Below are 21952 nucleotides of genomic sequence, written 5' to 3'. Positions count from 1 at the left end.
CTCATTGAGTGACGCCACTGACCAACCATTCGATAGCATGCAGTCTGCTGATGTCACATTGTCAGTTCACCTCAGATGACTCGGAGCCCGGCTGAGTAGATCCTAGAAAAGTTATGACCACCTGATGGAAACCGAGTCGGTACTAGTGGAACAGGGCTGTTGCTGCACACGTAGAAATGTTCCCGACTTTAAGCCTTTTTCAGCTTTTATAAAGGGAGAGCCAAACACAAAGTGCAAAGCAGTAAAATAGTTTTGGTTTTGTAACAGTTTGTAATGATGCACTTTTATTTCTGTGACATTGGTCAGTTTAACTTGAGACTTTGTTTTAGAGCCAGCCTCAAGAGGCCACCAGAGGAGCTAGCTTGGCCACCACCAGCTCTCCTAGAGGGAGCCTGTAAATGAAGACAAAGATTTTGGGTTATGTATCAGTAGAAACATGTGGTGTTTTCTACTATTAATATAATGAATTAGGATGAAATAATCAATTCTTCCATAGGAAAGTCTACTGCTTTAAATCTATGCTGCACAGAAGTACAGAAACAAGGATGACAACCAAGTCAGGAGGTAGAGAAAAGGAGATAGCTTTACTATAAAGAAGGCGCACTAGCAGAAGTTGCAACATGTCATCATACACGCATACATGGTGAATATATTTAAGCCATTTCCTGTAGAGTAGATGTACCTTACAAAAGCTGTTATGCTGCATGTAGAAGCAAGGTGTGAACACGCTGCTCTGATACACATGGTAAAAACAAGAAGATGCCAATATGACGCAGTTGTGAAAAATCCAGCTGGAAACGTGCACCAGTAAGTTCTGACACTTTGCAGCATTTTAAACTGAAGGAAAAGCAAAGGCTGTAAAAATACACATTGACTATTTTCATCCCCAATTAAAGGTGAGCTAAGATAATGTGAAGAGTGAAGAAAAAGAAGCTTGGTCTTTGTGCACCATAAACTGATGTGTAGACACACACGAAGCTTTGTATACCTTTGTTTTTTTGTTGTTGCCAGCATCCCTGCTGTGGTCCACCAGTGGAGGTTGGTGGATGGGCAGCAGCAGAGCGAGTAAGGAGTGGTGTGTGTGATGGTTTTTAGCAAAGATTTCCAGTTCCAGTGATACAATTCAGACCTGCTCTTCAACCAAATATTGCTCTTCCAGTGCTCTGTCTCACTGTCTGTGTCAGTTTCACAAGCAGCGTCCTGCTAGTCAACACAGTACAGCATGGGAGGAGTCATCCTGCTGATTAAAACTCAGAGGACACTGCTTTAACATTCAGGAGAGAGGACAGATGACTGGGACGTACTGTGAGAAATATAAGATCAGCAATGAGAAGGAAACTACTGGGCTCTGTTTTAGAGATGCTCAAACTCAAATTTCACTTTGGAGCCACAAGGTCTATCATAAGTAAAGTGGCCTTCTCCTCTGCAGACGTTAGCAGCAGGTGGTCTGGGTCAACTTCTAAACCCACTGTAGGAAGCAAATAAGCATGTGTTTCATGAAAATCCTCTACAACTGTTTTTAACCTGGCGCCCTGCTAAGCAGGTAACTTCAATCAATTTCAAGTGGCATTGTGCTACATCACAAGAAGGATAACTGTAGCTAACACTTGGATGTAGCACAGATGGGGATAGAGACAGCCTGGCAAAAACACTCAAGGTAAATTATTAAAAGAATACAAATATTCCCATCAAAGTCCAAAAACACATGCCCTGTTTCCATGGCAGATCTGTGTACTGATGAGAAGTGAAGAGGTGAGGGTGGGGCATGAAAACCAGAAGTGGGGGAGTCATATGTAGAAAAGAACCAGAAGGAGCATGTTTGGAGGCATGTCCCACTCCTGAAATTCAGATTCTTTATCTCCAATAGATGTGGATGCTGATCTGCCTGGCTTTGTGGTTGTCTGGTCTCGTTCAGTGTTTTTGCATACAGTATGCAGGCAAACATCTCACAGGAAGATTAAAGGCTTTCCCATTGCATGAAATGATTGAGGAGTTTTACTCCTTTAGTGTCCTTCACGTGTCCTTCAGTGTACACATGAAGTGTTGAGTTTGCTTTAACAAATCAAACTGACTGAATTAGAAAGGCTTGCCTCTTACTGCAGCCATTAGCAGGCAGCTCGTCCAACTCTGTATTGTATTAACACTGCCAAGGTTCATCTGTACAGTGCTCGAGAGAGAGCTGTCAACGGATTCTAGACAGAAGAGAACACGCCGTTTAAATGTTAGTTTTACCGAACGCTTAGTGTTGATTATATATCATCATGACAAACATCCCTTTGGTCTTTGTTACAGAGATCAAAACTAGTAAAACCGTTTCATTCTGCAGTGTAAGTGTATCAGCTGAGGATTGTGGAAGTGTTATTTTGATGTGGTCTGATATCACACTGTACCTGTTTGCTGTGGATCGTTTGAAACACATGTCAGGTTTGGGGCTGCAGTTAATTGGCCGTCTCACACTAGGACACATTAAGAAAGAGGAAGTTCAGAAAATGAATGATTTTCCCCAGTTTAAGACTTCTTACCAAGGTTTTTGTGGATATGCAGATTTACAAGTTGACAAAGAGCACCTGAGAAGAGTTGTAATGGGGAACAAAGACCAACAAACAAAGTGGAATACATTACAGGGGTCAAAGTTGTTGACCCCTGTAATGAGACACATGTCATGCCTGTGTATCCAGCCTCTATCTGAGACAAGGAGGGGACCTCAGGAAATTCATGTTCTCAGGTCTTGTAGTAGTTTGTGTAACTCAGGTAGTACGCTGCAGGAGCTGTTACTTTGAACACAGTAGAATCGAACATGTTTCACAACACAAACCAAGCCATCACCTGAGAAGGCTTGCCACAGTCCGTATATGACAACGCAAAGGGATGACTCTTCCTCAGAGTGCAAAGATTAATCCAAGCTACATAACAAAGGTGCAGGACAGACTGCACCACTACAGCTGCTTGGTGGATGCAGATTTGTGACTCATTGGGCGGGTGGGGGTCAAGTCTTCAATATTTACAAAGGTAGGATTTTCTTTCAGGACTCTGATGTACAAAATAAATACCAAATAATCTGCAATAATGAACACACATCGATTCATTCTCAGAATGATGGAAAGGTTATGCTACTTAAGTCTGAACAACAACACAGAGTAACAGTAACACAGCATGAGTATAAGGATGGACAGAGACGTCGGTACAGCAGAAAACGTAGCTGCTAGAAAAATATGTTGAAGATACAGTTGTGTGTTGATGCCTCTCGCGATGAACAATAACTTTATTCTGTAGCCATCAGTAGTTTGGCTCAGTTGTACATAAAGATGAAGTGAATTAAATTAAGAACTAATATATTAATGCTTTCCACATCATGTAATAAATACCAAATAAATATTCCAAATGTCCGCCTGTTTGATGTAGCACTCAGGGGTTAATAGTAGCTTCAGTAACTGCAGCAGGAGTGAACCTCAAAAACATCAAATGAAGCGGATAACTTTCATTTGTGGCTGTGAATTGTACTTTTCATTCTTTAAATCATTTGTATCACGTAGCAGTGTTTTGTAATTATGTCTTTTTGGAGCGATAAGAAACGGATCAAGTTCATAAAGATCCAAAGAGGTCCCTCTGTGCAGGTGGGGTCAGGCTGCACAGAGTGCAGTGCACTTACCTCACTGATTAGGATGCACCTTATCTACATCATGTGATTGTTGGCCTTCGCTCGCCCATGTTGTAGCTTGCAATATAAAGCACCTCAAGGCAAAAAATAAAATAATTGAACGTATCTATGTGGACTCTTTCAGATCAACACGTGTGGCTGTTCCAGTAACAGTGAGTACTGGAGGTCATTGTATACAGTGTGTGGTACTGATGTCTGCACAGCCGGAGTGAAGCTGGACGCACAAAGGTTAGTGTGGACACGGCTTATGGATCATGACTTCTGGTGCTACATTCATGACCCAGGAGACAAAACGAAGATGCTAACCTGACACTCGCAGTGCTAAAGAGGGGCAGAAGAATATTTTCTTTCAGTTGAAATATGTCCCTGTGTGACCACCATACATTTGGCCTGGTTCTAAAACACACTTTCAAAACTGCCAGTTTACCTGATTGGATGTAACTCTTTAACAAAGTCAACAGAATTAAGGAGCCTCACAGTTGTCCTGCAATATCAGAAGAATATTGATCCAGGACTGTGACTGACCAGTCAGCTTGTGCTTTGATGAGCTCATCCAATAACTGCAAGGTTGGCAGTTTGATCCACACCTCCTCGAGTTCACAGACTAAACTGTCTTTGGATAGCAGACTGGACATTTCCAGTGTCTTTCACGATTACGTTCACGGCAGGACACATTGAATTCAAACTTCTTCCTTTTGCAGTTTTTCCCACATTCCGATAACATGATGGCGATGATTCCCATATTAGTGTGGGAACCATTGTCCTCGAACCCTGTCAGCTAGACATGAATGTAGCACAAGCCCACATGCTAATTAGGGAATTCACTGTTTTTTAGTGCGCTGGTGTTTCTCGAGCAAACCTATCACATTTCTCTCGCACTAAGTTTATGACCATGCTTCAGAACAACGTTGGGTTTAATTAACCACATACTGTAACTGAGCACAAAGCATGAAACAGCTTTACCCAGCAAAAGCATTTTGAACAACTGCAACACAGGATAAGAGGGAACACCTGCAACAAAGTCCAAGGCAAACCACCTTGGGACTGAACCTGCTAAAAAGAAGCCCACAATGTGTACTTTTACTAACCAGATGGAACCAAAAATGGTATGAAGGAGGTGATAGTGCATAGATTTGCAGGGCACTAAAATGTGTGCCAGGACTTTATACAGCATTCGTTAAGTTTCACGGACTCCTCTATCAGCTGTGGAAAAACTAAAATCTTTCATTGCCTAAATATCAATATGATAAACATATCTGCCGGCATCCTATGGTTAGAAGCTGATATGTTACAGGATGTGGCCAGAGTGTGTATGTATATTTAACCTCTGTGACTACTTTACTTGGTTACGCAGAGGTATGCCGGGCACGGGGGAGGTTATCGGGAAGCAGAGCTGAGTCACAAACCAAAAAATCTCTAAAGAACGTTTGATGCCTCCCGAAGGCACACTTCAAGTCTGTGTGGGTAAAGGGCAGGCAGAGCGCAAAGGAAAACGAGCATCGTTCACTTTCTCCAGATGTGTCCATGGACCATATTGTTAGAACTGGAAAAATAAATTAAAGGCTTGTGGTCGCATCTTTTTCCACGTTACCTGCAGAGGAGAGCCTAGACAGTCTCCAGACTGGTGCCACTGCTGCTTTCACTGTGTGTAATGTGTTTCATATACTCATAGAATCATGTGTGTGGTTCTATCATAACAAATCAGAGAGTCCAAGTTCCCCGTGTGCGCTGTTGAGCCGCTATGCCAGCGAGTAGATGGCATTCACAGGCGAAGTGGCCTCGGAGCTCTCGTTGCCCTCCGTCTCGTCCTTGTCCTTCTTCACTGTGTATTGGCCGATGAAAGAACCGTCTTCGTTGAACTGCCCGTCTCCTCCCTCGCCGTAGTCCACCAGGCTGTCGTCGCTTTCCTTTACGTTGCCATCCAGTGAAGTCTGGCTGCCCTGCAGAGGCTTGTTGTCCTCGTCGCTGCTGCAGGGGCAATGAAACAGCAATGTTAGAAGCTCAAACGGCTCCAGGCTCTCACAATAGCATCAGGTGGACCTGTTTAGCTTCAGGACCCTGTAACACACTATAAGGGGAAAGTAAAGATGTAAAGAAGAGGCAAATGTTTTTTGTAAGTTTAATGTTTTTTGATGTTTCTCTTTATTTTTGGCAGATAAGTTGGCTGAATATCTTTTCCTCAAACAACTAGACCGGGTCTGTTTTAGAACATATACAGCACACATGCAGCACACTGCTATTATCTGAAGTTATCAATGTAGTTTGCAATTGTTGCCCAAAGGTCTGACAGTACAGCAATCCTTTGAGTTCTTAAGCTGCCAACTGTATCAGTGGGAGTATTGATTCAACCCATTTTGCTGCCATATATGCCCCTCTTAAAAAAACACTTACCCCATATTTGCACCAGGACTAAATTATTCACTAATGCTCTTTAAGCTTGCCTTCAACAAGTCCTTCACTAGAGGCATGTACAAAGAAGCCAGCATACACCACATCCATGTGTGAGAGCTTTGGAAACATCTTCTCTTCACATCTTAAATAATCAGGCCCCATCTTATCTCAATGACCTTGTAGTACCATATCAGCCTATTAGAGCTCTTCGCTCTCGCTCTGCAGGCCTACTTGTTGTTCCTAGAGTATTTAAAAGTAGAATGGGAGGCAGAGCCTTCAGTTTTCAGGCCCCTCTTCTGTGGAACCAGCTTCCAGTTTGGATTCAGGAGACAGACACTATCTCTACTTTCAAGATTAGGCTTCAAACTTTCCTTTTTGCTAAAGCATATAGTTAGGGCTGGACCAGGTGACCCTGCATCCTCCCTTAGTTATGCTGCAGTATGTGTTTATACACCTCTACTGCATTTAATCATTAGTTATTATTAATCTCTTGGTTTCTTCCACAATGTGTCTTTCGTCCTGCCCCCCTGTCCTCACCCCACCCCCTCCCTGAGGCTCTGCTTGAAGTTTCTTCCTGTTAAAATAGTTTTTCCTTCCCACGATGGTCACAGGGGGGCGTTGTCAGACTGTACGGTCTCAGCACCTAAAGGACCTTGACTTGAGTCTTGTGGTGATTTGGTGCTACATAAATAAAACTGAACTGAATTGTTCTTTCAGCTCCAATGCTGTTTCACAGTCTAAGAACAAGTGAAGAAGAAATATGGAAACTAAACTCAAATGTAGGAGCAGATTTTAAAGAAGCTCAGCAAGTACAAACACAGGACTGTGCAAGGGTCCTGAGCTGCCCCCATTTCTTTACACTTTGCTGGGAAAAATGGGAAATAGGTGTAGCAGTTTATTGAAACATGGAAAGATGACTGAAAAGTACACAATTACAGGGGAAAACAGAGTTGGTACAAACAAACACTAGTCAATGACCGCTTCCATTGTTCAGCACAGCCTGAACTCTGTTACCTAAGCCTTCTGTAGTCCTTAGTTGTTTAGTTGTTAGTCTTGTAGCGTTTAGTCGTCCTCAGGGATGGTTTCCCAGGCTTCTTGAAAGACACTGGAGAGTGCTCCTCTATCTGCCTTTGGTTCTGTCGAGATGATCCCACTCTACACAATTCATGCTGAAGTCCAGGAGAGACTAGTCCACCACTGATACTCTTCCTCAGTGTCTATCCAGCTATGCTTTTACTGCAGTGGCCGTGTCTTTGGGCTCATTATGCAGAAAAATGAAGCTGTTGCCAATCAGATTCCAGATGTCACTGTGTAGTTGATTAAAATCTGAAAGTACTTCTCTGTGTTCATAATTCCATCATTTCTGGGAAGAGCCCATCACCACTGGCTGAAATACAGCCCTACACTGTGACAGAGCCTCTTGCATGTTTTACAGGCACCTGCTCACTGCTGCACATCTCTCTTGACTTCGTCCATACATATTAATGACAATTTCAGACAAAAATGTCAAAATTAGGCTCAGAAACCTGCTGCTTTTCAATCCAGGTCTTATGTAATCTGGCATATCTCAGCCTTTTCTCCCCATTTCCTTTCCTTAACAATGGTTTATTAGAAAAGTTACCTCCTGGTTGTGGCTCAAGGAGAGCAGGTCATCAACTAATGGGGAGGGTTAGTGGTTTAATCCCTGGCTGCTCCAGTCTGCATGTCAAATCGTGGCAACATACCAACCCCAGGTTGCTCTCTGATGTATTTTTTATCTAAATAAATAAATACACATATTAAACTTTAAAATAAAGACAGGATTTCATATTGGTTCTTTATCTCTTACATGTACAGAACACTGGTTGTCAACTAGGTGATGTTTTAAAACTTAAGACCAGTGGAAGAAAATCTAGTGGAAGCAAAATGTAAAGAAATAAGGGCTGGTTGAAGATGTATGATCCTACAGTAGGCCTCCTGTAGGATCATACAGCCTATTAATGCCCATACAACAATAACATTTTTGTAAGATTGTTTGCAGCCGAAAAAGAAAAAGGCTCAGCACTATCTGCTGTGTGAGGGAATCTGCAGGAAGGGTGGTACAGTGTTCACGAGCATTTCTTCATCAGTAGCATCTCTGCTCTGCAGCAGGCTGTGTAGTACAGAGCAGGGAGTAGCCGACTGCTTATGTAGCACTGAAAAGCCAAGGTCAACCCTGAAGATAAACCCCAAACAAGCTTCGTCGTGCAGGTCTCAGATAATGAGCTCTGGTCACACACACACACACACACACACACACACACACACACACACACACACACACACACACATACACACACACACACACACACACACACACACACACAATAATCCAGGCAGCATCTTCTCAGAAATAATTTGAAAACCCAAATAAACAAACATGTCCTTTAACTATGACACTGTGCATGCTAAAGTATTTAAAAATGAAATCTGGGCAGCATCTGTATCGCATGCTTGATTTCATCTCTGATGTCTCCTAACAGATTTTAACAGGCAGGAGAATTTCATGCATAGTTATACACAGCTGTACGCTAGCATTAACCTTGTTATTAAACCAGTAGCATGACAGAAGAAAAAAGAGTGCATTTGAAGGATGCAAAGGTAAGATGTTCTTATCTCCTTTTGTGTGTTCAGACGCTCACCCCAGAGGACACAATCTACACTCTCAGAACGGCCACGCTTTATACCAAAGGACATTTGCAATATATATATATGTGTATATATGTGTGGATACATTTTAGCAAACAAAAACAAGCAAAAACTGAAAGAAAAAACATGACCAAAGCAAATTCAAGGCCAAAAAATAAAAACAAAAAATGAAGAAGCAGGAAGGAAAAAAGCAACACTTTCTGAGCTGAGAAGGAAAAGATGGTAGAAGATGATTATATAAGTATTTTTTATTCTGACAAGTTTGTGACCTGCTGAACAGATCAAACATGAATGTATACTGAGCGAAGTATCCAACGGCACAGTGACAGTTGTGTCATCCACACTACTGCTTGGCACAGTTTCTGGTGAAGACAGCCTTAGACCTTCAAACTAAATGATGACATGTTGGCTGAAGGGAAACCGACACGTCCTTATGTGTCAGTGGTACTTGATTAGGAAGCCTCTTCTCTTCAGAGGAACAAAGGAATGCATGTACTCAAAGTCTGCAGTGTAGAACAGAAGCGCAGGAAAAAGTAACAACATCGTTCTTTGACGTTCCCGCCACGCCCAAGCAGACGAGTGAAAATTATGCCTCGATCATGTTTTGGTGTCTTTTCTCTCTTTGCGTGTGATAAGTGCTGGTAATGGACAAACCAATACGACTATCTGTACGTCCATTTAGGCTGAGAGTAGTTTGATGTTTAAAGGCACACAGAAAGAAAACTTTAATGCTTACGCAGCCTCTTTGACAAAATGACAGGACTACAGAGTGCAGCGATTTGTGTTAAACAAAAAGTCAGAAAAATAAATACTCAAGTAAACCACAGTTACTTGAGTATTCTAAGGAAGTGTTTGTGCTTCGGTACTTCCCAGCTCTGTGAGAAGCGCCACTCCAAAAGCAAGCCCAACTTAACGACAGCAGAAACGAACATGCTTCTTCCAGCCGGGTTCAAAAGTGGTTTTGGCCTCGATTCCTGTTAATGGAAACTTTACTGGGGCGATTTTTCCAGTGTAAAGTGGGTGCCACATTGTCCAGTTCAGCATTTGTTTTTAATCAAATGAAGCATCATGCAGGCTACTTTCACCCACTGGTTAGGTTTAGGCACTGAAACCATCTGGTTCGATTCACCAAAAAGATGATAGTTTGTTTAAAATAGCAATCCTAACCTTTTATGTATTTAAAATATAAATACATACAACCAAATGAAACCAAATTCTTTATATTTGATATAAATGTTTTCTCAGTGAACACTGAGATCTGCTCTGTGAGGCCTGAAAGTGTACAGACCTCGTAGATTAGCAGTAAATTTAAAAGAGAACTTTTTATTTACTTAGCTGTGAGTTGGCATCTTTTTATTTAAAGAGAGGCTGTTTTAAATGTTGCTCTTTGCATGATAAAGACATGAATTAAGTGGTGGAGTGCTTGGATCTGTTGCCTTATACCGAGAAGGATATCAAACTGTGCATGTTCTCCTTGTGCCTGCATTCCTGGTTTGTTCCCACAGTCTAGAAAAACACATCTTAGGTTAGCTGGCGATTCTAAATCAGTCATGAATGTAAGGTAGATAAAATGAATGAGTGTAGTTCAATGTGGCTGCATGCTGGGCAAAGATAAGAAACCCAAAGAGCCTCCAATCCACAGGCAGATACGCCGTGTACAAAATCAAAAGTCGTTTGTTGTGCCTTGCTTTGTAGTGGACGCTTAGTTCCTGTTGCCTAGGTAACCTTCTCAATCGGTCACCATGGAGCGGAGCAACGTTTAGGAACAAACAGCAGCTTGACCACTGACTCTGGTCTCTGTCCACATGGAAAAGATATTTATAACTCTTATACAGTTTGTCTGTGTGAAACTTGTAAGAAAAGCACACAAGAGTGAAAACAGATATAAGATCCCTTGAAAAATGAGATAATGAAACTTGTATGTTTTGGATACTAAAACAATGTATGAAAGTAGTAAGAAAGTGGCCACTTTCATGAGTAAATCATAGAAGTTTTTACTATTTCTTTTCCATATGGGAAGTTACAAAGCTGTGAACCACTTCCTGTGTGGCACAGCAACACAACTAACAAAGGAAGTCAACCAACTAAGTACACACTCCAAGAGCGTGTGACCATGTGGACTGTCACAACGAAGCCCTGTAGCATGAAAGGCCTCTGTCGCCTCGGCTCATTTCTGGAAGCACTGCTCTCCAGCTACTGCTGCTAACAGGCAGCACTGTTCTTTTTAAAAACTGTGGGGACAATACCAGGAGACGTTTGGGACAAAGGACAGGCTCTTCTTGCAGAGAGGAAAATCTGCATTCCTAATTTATTTCTACTAAAATTTGAGATACCGCTAGAATCAGAGCTTTGTTGTGTTTTGGGCAAGAACAGCTGGTCATAACTGACGGAGCAAATACAAATTCTGTTTCCATTTTTTCCTGAATATTACATTAAATGCAGTCCAGATGGAGTGTTACTGCTCACATCATGGACTTAAACTGCACCCTCTTTGCAGGCTGACCCAAAAGCCAACAATGCAGGCATGTTGTCAAGTCTCCAAACATGCTACACCTTATCCTGTTCTTACCCCCACCCTCACACCGCTTACCCCTACATGCTCAGGCCAAAAGACTTTGCTGAAAACCAAAGTACCTGTTCTCGTTCTCGTTCCTGTCAGGGACAGATGACCCATTTCAGCATTGGGGGAGAGAGAGGGACAAGATGTGAGGAACCACATAAGACGGCAGGAAGGAAGGAAGGAAGGAAGGAAGGAAGGAAGACAAGTTCCACATTGTGCATGCATGGGTTAGTGTAAAAACACACAGCTGAATGGGCTGGACCCTGAGCTGTTCACTGACAGAAAACAGGTTCTGGAGGAGGAAACACATCATTAAGCACAGCATGCTGGGGTCAAACGCTCATTGCACCTCTCGAAGTTACCCTGAACACACAGTGTGAGTCAAAAAACAGCAGCTGTCATTCTAAGTACAAGCCCAGTTATGAACGTTATGTGGGACCCATTTGTGTGATTTAATGGACCCATTTAGGACCCGGGGTCACAAATGAAATTCTGATGTTAAAGTTGTGGTGATGAAAGTTAAGATGCCCTCTCACACAGCTCAGTTAGAACACGTCCACTTCAGATTTAGGAAGCAGGTTAAACTTAAAAGGTCTTTAGTCTAAAGGGACTGTTGGCAAATTAAGGGACAGGTTCATTCGTCATGAAGAAGAATGAGGCCACAGAGCTCAGTGGAACCTGGAAGGAGCAAAAGATGCAACTTACCACATGTCCTTGACATTACACAGAAGCCTTTACACAGTACATGGTATCGAGTTTGAATATATTTGTGTGCGCACTTCAGAGAGAAACACGGACGTGTTCCAAACTAGATAAAGGGTGTAGCTGGGTCAGGAGATCGTCTAACTCTGCTCCTTCAAAGAGTCGCGCACACCAGTCTGAATGTGCACACACTCCAACACACACTTTACTGCACTTGTGTTATTGCTGTTCCAGAAGTTTTACTCATAACTAGCTACACTTACAACCAAATTTCCCCTTGTGGGACAATTAAAGGATTATTCTATTCTATTCTATCCTATTCTATTCTAACCAACTACCAGCAAGGAGAATGTGCAAGAAAAATGTGCCAGACGTGGTCTGAACACTAACTTGTGTTTACAAGTTATTCACATGTATGTTGTTAGAATAGTGAGCAGCTTTATGTACACATCACGCTTCACTTCAAACACTCTAGTCTTAAGGATCAATCAGTCACAGAGTAGGAGGAGCCTCACCCTAACCCTGGCCTCAACAGAAAGGCGCTAACACGGAGCTAACCCCTGTGCATGCTGTTCCCCACAGAGCTCAGCTGTAGGTGTACTCAGACTGAACTCCCTTTAGAAACTGGCACCAACATTGGGCTGATGCTTTTACAGTAATAATTAAAGAAGCTGGACACAGCTGCCATTTCAATTCAAATGTTGAAAGACGTTTCATTTGGCTTTCCTCTAAGCAGCAGTGCTTCGTGGTCTTATAGTGTTTCTGGTTCAGTTCTTTATTGCTTAAATTTTAAACTCAGGCTATGTAACGTTGGTACATATGCAGGTTCATTACTGAAGGGGCTGCAGACCACCGTGACTGATAACTGCTGACGAGCTTTACATGAGCATATAACAGGAATAGTAATGCAGAACAAGCTATTTATACTTACTGGTAATCAAAGGATCCATCCTGGTCTTTTTGATCCACCGCGTCCAAGGGGAGATCTTTTTTATCTCGCACTGGCAAGGAAGACAACAAAGGTGTTAGGCTGCAGCTGTTCGAGTCAACAGATTTTCAGGGCTTTATGTTGAAAATACAATCATTTAGTTAGTCCCCATCTGCTGGTTTAGTTGCTTTCAGTTGTCACATACTAAGTTTACACTGTGTACTGTGTATAGAGTGTATGAACAACGAGTGTGGGCTCGTCCTATATGAAGCAGCTCACTCCAAGGCTTTGTTCAGTTGCTGCCAATTAAACAAGAATTCACATGTTCAGGTCATTTAGTGACATTTCTTCAGGCCGAGTGGAACATGGAACACAGAGCATTTATGTGAAGGGACAGTCAAGCCTGTTTTAGTAGCAGTTGCATTATGTTGGGTTTGCAGAGAGAGGATCAGGGCCACTGGGGAAAAGGTTTCTTTCTCTTTCCCAGTGGCCCTGATCCTCTTCAGTAGCTTTGTGAGTTGGTCAGATTTGTTAAAAACGTTTAGTTTTAGTTCCACATGCCTCACTGAAGTCAGTCTCTGTTATTGGTCACTGGTCTGTTATATTAGTTTGTCACTGAGTCAGCACCTACCCAGAGCCTTTGTGAAACAGCTCATGTAGCCACCACCTGGACATTACAAAAACTGTAAAACATTAACAATACTCTGATTTAAGTCATTCATGACCATTACGTTATAATACACAAAACAGCAATCCAGCTAAATGCTGTAAAACCTCGAAACCCTGATTTTAAATTCTGAGTTTTCCATCATCATATTTGTCATGTCTGTTTCCAACTTGTTCATGCACACAGCAGCTGGCTGTCCTCCCAGTACTGACTGATCAGCTGGAGTCAGGCTGCCTGCTGCGACTCTGGCTGCTAACAACAACAAGCTGTGCAAAGAGAAACCTACAAATCCCTCACAGCAGATATTCACCCCTCTTCATTTCCTCCTGTTCCCAAAGGTTTGTTGTTGTTCCTTTAACCTTCCTGCCTTCTTGGGACCTTTTTGTGCCACTGCTATGTGTTAAATGGCTGCCATTTCCACTGTGTTCAGTGGAATATAACCAAACTTGCCACAGGATAGTTTTTACCTGTCAATGTTAATATTCCAGTGTGAATTCCTTAAATCAGCCTAAAATGGCTGAGCAGCAGAAATCCCCACACCCATCACCCTGGGGACCATTTTCTGCCCATTGACTTCCATTATAAACGCTATTTTTCAACCCCAAATTATCATCATATGATTTTATTTTTTCTTCTTTTCTTGGATGTCAATGAAGACTCAGGGCCTTGAAGTTTTAATTTTTAAATTGCAAAAAAAATGCAAGAAAAATAATGGCAGGTCAAAATGTATGTTGGTGCCAATCTTTGGTCCATCTAAAGGCCTACTTATAATGACAATCACATATTACTTCAACTGGTTTTTTGTGGAAATATTTAGTTTCGTTTTTTGGTTTTTGGGGCTTATAACACAGGGCGCTCATAAGATAAGATAAGATAAGATAACTCTTTATTGTCATTGCACAGTCATACATAGTACAGTAGTACAATGAAATTGGAAAAACTGTCCTACGTCGGCACTACATATAACACAACACGACACGATATGACACATCACAACGTAACAAACAACACAACACAGTATATTAACTTAGTATAAAAAAGAAGAATAAGTGTATGTGTATTGCACACTGTTATTATTGCACATTAATTATTATTGCACCTTGTTATAAATATAAATATTATTGTTATCGTTTTAAACATTGTTACCTCCCCCTAAAAAGTCCAGGGAGGTATCCAGTCAGGTCAGCTGTTAGCATTGATCAGGGCTGTTGCCCTGTTGTAAAAGCTGTCCTTGAGTCTATTTGTTCGGGACCTCAGCAGCCTGAACCTCCTGCCAGACGGCAGCAGCTTAAACACCCGGTGTCCTGGGTGTGTGCAGTCCCGTAGGATGCTGCGTGCCCTCTTGAGACAGCGAGTGCTGTACAGGTCCTTCAGGGAGGGAAGAGGATGTCCAATGATTTTTTGGGCCATGTTGATGACCCTCTGGAGTGCCTTTCTGTGTGCTGTGGTGCAGCTGGAGAACCACACACCGATGCAATATGTCAGCACACTTTCAATGGAGCAGCGGTAGAAGACGGTCAGCAGCTCCTTCTTCAGGTCCATTTTTCTGAGGATTCTCAGAAAGTGGAGACGCTGTTGGGCCTTCTTTAAGACCGCAGAGGTGTTAGAGCTCCATTGGAGGTCTGTGTCTATGTGCACACCCAGAAACTTGAAACTGGAGACCCTTTCCACGCACTCCCCGTTGATGCTGACAGGCTGCAGCTCGGACTTCCTCCTTCTGAAGTCAACTACCAGTTCTTTTGTTTTGGTGGTATTGAGGTCCAGGTTGTTGTCTGCACACCAATCTGACAGCCTCTGAACTTCAGCTCTGTATGCAGTCTCATCTCCCCCTGAGATGAGCCCCACCACAGTGGTATCATCTGCAAACTTGATGACTGTGTTGTCTGGGTGGGAACTAACACAGTCATGTGTGTACAGAGTGTACAGTAGGGGACTCAGTACACAGCCTTGTGGAGAGCCGGTGCTGAGGCTGAGGGCTGAGGAAAGATGAGGCCCCACTCTAACTCTCTGTACACGGTCTGAGAGGAAGTCTCTGATCCAGCGGCAGGTGGTGGAAGGAAGTCCAATTTCCAGCAGTTTATCTATTAGTCTGTCCGGGAGTATCGTATTGAAAGCAGAGCTAAAGTCAACAAAGAGCAGCCTGGCGTAACGGCCCTGCACTTCCAGGTGAGAGATGGTGGTGTGGAGCGTTGTAGCAATGGCATCTTCAGTTGATCTGTTAGCTCTGTATGCAAACTGGAGCGGGTCGAGTGTGGGTGGCAGGCAGGACATGATGTGACGTCGGACCAGTTTCTCAAAGCACTTCATTATAACAGGTGTTAGAGCAACTGGTCGGTAGTCGTTGAGGCTGCTAATGTTAGTACGCTTTGGCAGTGGGACAATTGTGGCTGACTTTAGGCACGGCGGGATGCAGGACTGGGACAGTGAAGTGTTGAAGATCTTAGTGAAGACCCCAGCCAGCTGGTCTGCACACTCTTTTAGGACCTTTGCGGTTACCCCATCTGGCCTTCCTGGGGTTCACTGCCCTCAGTGTGCGCCTCACCTCATATTCCTGCACTATGAGGCTTGGGCTGCTGCTGTCCGATGTTTTTGCTGCTGCTGCCTCTGGTCCCTTCACCTCAAAGCGTGCGAAGAAGTGGTTCAGCTCCTCTGCAAGCTCCGCGTTACCCTCAGTCAACGTGGTATTGCCAGGTTTGTAGTTGGTTAAGTGCTGAACTCCCTGCCATACCTGTCGTGAGTTGTTGGTGGTGAAGTGGTCTTCGATCCTTCTCTTGTACGCTGCCTTGGCCTCTCTGATGCCTCTTTTCAACTGAGATCTGGCTGCACTGTACTGCATACCATCACCGGATCTAAAAGCGGCGTCACGTTGCTTCAGCAGGACCTGGACCTCTTTAGTCATCCAGGGTTTCTGGTTGGAATACACCCGGAGACGTTTGTCCACAGTGACACTGTTGACACAGAAGTTAATATATGAGAGCACTGATGTTGTGTGCTCTTCAAGGTCCTGATGTTCGAACACGCTCCAGTCCGTGTTTTCAAAACAGTCCTGCAGCTGATGTGATGCACCTTCTGGCCAGGTTTTCACAGTTTTTGTGACTGGGGGGGCTCTTCTCCTAATGGGAGTGTATGCAGGGATCAACAGCATGGACATGTGGTCTGACAAACCTAGATGTGGTAGAGGGGTTGCTCTGTAGCCTTTTTGGATGTTGCTGTAGGCTTTATCCAATGTGTTTTTCCCCCCTCGTTGCACATTTAATATGCTGTTCAAATCTGGGGAATACTGACCTTAAATCAGCATGGTTGAAGTCCCCAGCTATAATGTGCACTGCGTTTGGATGGGAGTTCTGCTGGTTGCTTATTGTCTTGTGCAGCTCCTCCATGGCAGAGTTAGCATTAGCATCGGGTGGTACATACACGGCCGTTACCATGACAACAGTAAACTCGCGAGGTATGTAGACAGGTCTGCACTTCACAGTCAAGTATTCCAAATCCGGGGAACAGTGGCTGTCTACAGTCTTTGTGTTTTTGCACCAGCTGTCATTGGTGTAGATGCATAAACCCCCTCCTTTGATCTTACCGGAGTGGCCGTTCCTGTCGTGACGGTGAACCGTGCGGCCTGCTAGCTCAATAGCCGAGTCCGGAATTGATGGCTGCAGCCAAGTCTCTGTGAGTAATATTATGCTGCTGTCCCGTACACACTTATTGACTGCAATTTGTAATCTCAGTTCGTCGATTTTGTTGGTTATGGACCTGACGTTGGAGAGGAAAATACTCGGAAGCGGTGGCTTAAATGGCATGTAATAACACTGGGATTTGAAGGGTTAAAACAACGAAAATATAATTAAAACTTTACATGAATATTTCAGGGAGAAGTAGTTTTACAAGGTTGGCTAATTTAAAGTGGAATAAAATATGGATATATGGTCTTTTTATGGCGTGGCTGAGAATGGTCCCTAGGGTGATGGGTGTGAGTTTTTTAAAGGATGGCAGGAGGGTTAAAACAAACGAGTTCTGTAAAGCTCAGTATTGAACCTCTAGGCGGGGCAGCCGTCTTCACAAAATTGGATGTAAGGAATCATCTTTATCATCATCTCTTGGTCAGAGTGAGAAACAAATGGAAAGCTGACCGCTCTTCCTCCATACTGCGCTGAAAGATATCTAAGAAGACTTCAGTCACCTCGTGTTGTCTTGTCCAGAGACCCCGTCTGAAACCACCCACCCATTTTCACTTATCAAAAGAAATATTTAAATAAAAAAGACCAGTGTGCTTTCCTTTCTTTAAAAAAGTGCATGACAATATTGATTCATGTTTTGATGTTGTCAAAGGTAAACACATGAGTTCACAGCGCAGTGTGCCACTCGCCCTTTGGTAAGCAGCTGTTCTTCCTCTCGTCATAGCTGCTTCAGTAAAACAATATTTATTTATACTTTAAGCCAATGAAGAGCACATATTTACAATCCACAGCAAAAGAAGATCAATCAGGTATTGTTTTCTTATTTTCTACACACACGTGTCTGTTTGTATTACTCAGAAATCCCTTTGTGTTAGGACGGCACCAGCACAGAAACACAGGCCCAGCCACAGTCCTGGGAAAACAGACTGTATGTCAAAGCAGACAGCTTCACACCACACTGGCATTCCTTGAATTCAGTGGACAGACGGAAAAAGTCAAGGTGGTAGTTTAGTGGCCCATCAGGAAACAAGAGCACCTTCAACACGCTGAATGTTTGCATGAGATGCATCATCACCTGGTCACCAGAGGAGCTGCAAGAACAGACCTCTGCCTGGGTGCAGACACAGCAAAGTAAGACTAGCTTACATTCGCTCAGAGCAAAGATTCCTTTCAGGCTCACTGCTTGTTGTTTGTTGAAGGTTTGATTCACTACAATACACAGACCTGCTTCTTGAACCCAGATGCTTCAGAAAATGCTCTGCTGATGAAACCTCAACAACATCCTTCCACCCAGACGTGTAATGGCATGAGGCGTGGGAGATGGAATCAGTAACTAGCTCTAACTATGTCCTTGTAGCCACATATGACAGCACTGGCTAAAATACCCACGACTCTCAAGACCATTAAGACCATTGATCTTCTTAAAGGAAACTACCTGGATGAACTGTGACATTACTGACATATTCTTCCTCTCGGCATTAAAGAATATTCAGTCTCTGTGTGGCGCCACAAATTCAATAATCACTTCTTCCCACTGTCTGCACGATTTCACTCAAGAGAATAGACTTGCATAAGAATGCTGTGGGAAGCTTACCTGGGTACTTTCCTCCACGACTCCGCTTGATGAAACAGACGATGAGGAGGATCAGGATGATAAGGGCGATGGCGCACATCAATCCGATGAACCAGCCCTGCGTGGCTATGTCTACCTGGTCTATGTAGGCTGGAGTCGTGTCAGAGAGACAAACAAGACGAGACAGTGGACAAGAAAGAAGAACGCAAAGAGAGTTAGTATTTATCTGAGGAGGGTTAGGGTTAACCCCCTAACCCATCCCAGAGCGCTCAGCAGACGTCAACAGCTCAGAACCAATATGTCATCATTTCCCCAAAAACAGTGAGGATGATGCAGTGAACATGATCCTGTCCATGTCAAGTGATTGCCTAAAAATTCACACACTGTGTGATTTAATCTGAAAAATGTACTTTTTTCCCAACAAGTCAGGGACTTTGTTTCACAGCTGCCACAGTCACTGTGTAAGCCTGCATGAGGAGTTTCTCTGCTGGTTGACAAACTGTACCAACCGCCTACCAAGATCAGTCATTTTTACCGGTGCTTGATTTATCCCAGCTTCATGTTCATGTCCCATATTTGGGACTTGAGCTGACAGCTTGTTTTAGTCATTAGTCTTAACTCACCAGAAGGATACCGCACTGGTCAAAAGTTTTGGAACACCCTGATTTTTCCAGTAATTTATTGCAGTTCAAGTCATCCAAGTCCAACGAATAGATCGAAATGGTACAAAGGGAAGTGGTTAAAAACAAAGCTTACCCCAAACTGAAAACTAATGTGCACATACGAAAAGGCCTTTTTCAGGGACAACATGGGCTAACAGTTTAAATCTGTTCTGCAGCAATGGAGGCTGATCAAGCCTTGAAAGCTGCTGCTGGTACTTCCTACAGCTGTTCCAGCTTTTCTGGATTACTCTCGTGAGCATCAGCTGAACAGTACTCCAGAAAGTAGAGTGTTGCTACAAAATTTAACAATGGAAGAGACACAGACCATCATAACACTTATAAATGCAGGTCTGTCCTGCAGAGAGACAGTGAGTCCAGCTTCCTTCAGCCAAAGGCTCAGAAACTGTGACAGGAGGAGGTCTGCAGACCCAGAGACACGACTGAATCAGAGGACAAGTTTCTGAGAGTTAACAGCTGTGTGACGGCGGCTCACAGGACAACAGCTTCAAGCAGTTTAATCGTGGTCGTAGTGAGAAAGTCTCAGTTTCAGCTGTGAAGAGAAACTTCGAGCTGCAGGTTTGACAGGACGAGTTGCAGCAAGAAAGCCAGACGTCAGAATGAGACAAAGAGGCTCGTCTGGGCCATGAAACACCGACACTGGACTACTGAAGGGGCTGTTTTGGTGGATCCAGGGTCGGTGACTTGTACACAGTGAGAGGCCCCCTGAACCAAAACAGCTACCACAGCACCCTGCAGCCCCATCAACCACCCAAAACATAAGTGCCAGAGCTGTTTTCAGAGTGCAATGAGGCATTAAAATAGTGGTGTTCTAAAACTTTGGACCAGTAACATATATCTGCATATATATACAGATATATGTACTAGAGATGGACCGATCCGATATTACGTATCAGTCTGATACTGACCTAAATTACTGGATCGGATATCAGAGAAAAATAAAAAATGTAATCCGATCCATTAAATATCAAAAAAGCACCTCACAAAACTTGTGACAACGTGCAAGAAAGATGTTGAATCTATTTAATTATTCTTGAAAAATAATTGATTTCTGTGCATTTTTTTTCACACTGCATCAAATTAAAGTTGATTACGTCGATTAAGCATCATGAGGTGGGGGGTGGTTCCCTATTTTTGTTTTTGCTGGGAGTTGGAACCCTATTAGTTAGGTTGCTTAATATTTATGCTAAGTACTCTTTAAAATACCAGAATAGGAAGGATGGAGCAGGTTTAAGTTTATTAGATTGATCAGTGTTGCTGAACTGTGAAATATTTTGGGTGCAGTGCATTTTTTGCATACAGGTATAACAGAATAGCTTTAGTGTTGTTGTTTATTTAAACTTGAGTATGAACAAAATGCAGCAAGATATTAAAAAAACAGTTTTATTGATTAAAAACACACTATATCGGATTCATATCGGTATCAGCAGATATCCAAATTTATGATATCGGTATCGGACATAAAGAAGTGGTATCGTGCCATCTCTAATTTTTACACACACACAAGACAGAAGCAATAAATATATCTCTTTAAAGTCGAACTTTTTAGTTGGTTAAAAACACAGGGCCGTGAACTACCAGAAGTAAGCACACGATCTAAACTAACTTGTACTTCTTGTCATGTAGATTCCATTTCTAAAGACAAGCCCTCTAAATCTGAGGCATTTCAAATGTAGAAGGTTTACTGCTGGGAAAAAACAAGACAGATATCAATTAAACAAACCGTGACAACCCGCCCTGCACTGACTTAGTCAGTGTAGATATTACTTGTGTCAAATACGTAGAGGAGCCCAGCTGGCTCCCATCCTTGCTCCACACGGCCAGGTGTGGTCTCACCTGCTTTGGTCTTAAAGGTGACAGATTTGCTGCTGACACTGTTGAATAGATGGGAGTAAACTCTCAGGTGATACACGACGCCTGGGATGAGATCCACCACATTAATGGGGGGCTGTTGACTCTTTACATCTTTCTTCGTCTTGTTACCTTGGAAACACAATTAAGAGGCCAATCACACTCCAGGGGTGTGGCCTTCGCTCCACTTTAAAACCGGGCATACAACAGTCTGCAGCATCACAGTGCTTTACAGGGAGACTGCTGTTGTCTGATAGCAGGGTGGCGGTGCTGAACTGAGGCTGATAGCAATGCTGCGACCACAGTGGCCATAAAGATTCACTCATCTCTTTAAATTAGTAAAACATATGGATTAAACAGTATGTATGCCTGGCCACAACACTTTATGAAATTCTCACTTCAGACAATATGTTCTGATTAATCTTACTGTTTTATGGCCCTCTGACTACTTTTTTCTTCAAGGTCAAGTTCCCTGCAGAATCCTGATCATTGCTAGTAGTGGAATAGTGAGGCACAAGGACCACTGTCTGTCAAGCAAAACCACTGGAATACAATCGGCTGAAAAGCATGTTTTAAAACATGTTCAGCACCGTCTTCTGTC

At 43.1% G+C, this 21952-nt stretch overlaps 2 protein-coding genes across 4 annotated transcripts in view; both read right to left on the bottom strand.

The window, feature by feature from the left end:
* Window positions 1-565: 565 nt before the first annotated feature.
* Window positions 566-21952, bottom strand: part of nfasca (neurofascin homolog (chicken) a) — a 165910-nt gene continuing 144523 nt past the window's right edge. For 2 of the 3 annotated variants that reach the window (XM_082534067.1, XM_082534066.1), the window contains 5 exons: window positions 21337-21483; window positions 18842-18970; window positions 13538-13573; window positions 12910-12979; window positions 566-5626 (listed from right to left, as the gene is read on the bottom strand). In XM_082534067.1, coding sequence (XP_082390193.1) covers window positions 5398-5626; window positions 12910-12979; window positions 13538-13573; window positions 18842-18970; window positions 21337-21483 — 611 coding nt within the window. In that variant the 3' untranslated portion in view covers window positions 566-5397. The remainder of the gene's footprint in view (window positions 5627-12909; window positions 12980-13537; window positions 13574-18841; window positions 18971-21336; window positions 21484-21952) is intronic. The other variant, XM_082534068.1, reaches the window with a different exon arrangement.
* On the bottom strand, window positions 16014-17353 carry LOC309707378 (uncharacterized protein; the record flags this gene model as incomplete). Its single annotated transcript, XM_082534688.1, has 2 exons — window positions 16859-17353; window positions 16014-16686 (listed from the first exon to the last, which is right to left on the bottom strand). The coding sequence occupies exons 1-2, from the start codon at window positions 16999-17001 to the stop codon at window positions 16014-16016; spliced, it is 816 nt and encodes a 271-aa protein (XP_082390814.1). The 5' UTR covers window positions 17002-17353.

The sequence above is a fragment of the Aulonocara stuartgranti genome (genome assembly GCF_965226115.1).
Source record: "Aulonocara stuartgranti genome assembly, chromosome: 5".
Lineage (NCBI taxonomy): Eukaryota > Metazoa > Chordata > Actinopteri > Cichliformes > Cichlidae > Aulonocara > Aulonocara stuartgranti.
Note: the sequence above shows the minus strand (reverse complement) of the source record. Positions and strands in the feature narration are given on the sequence as shown.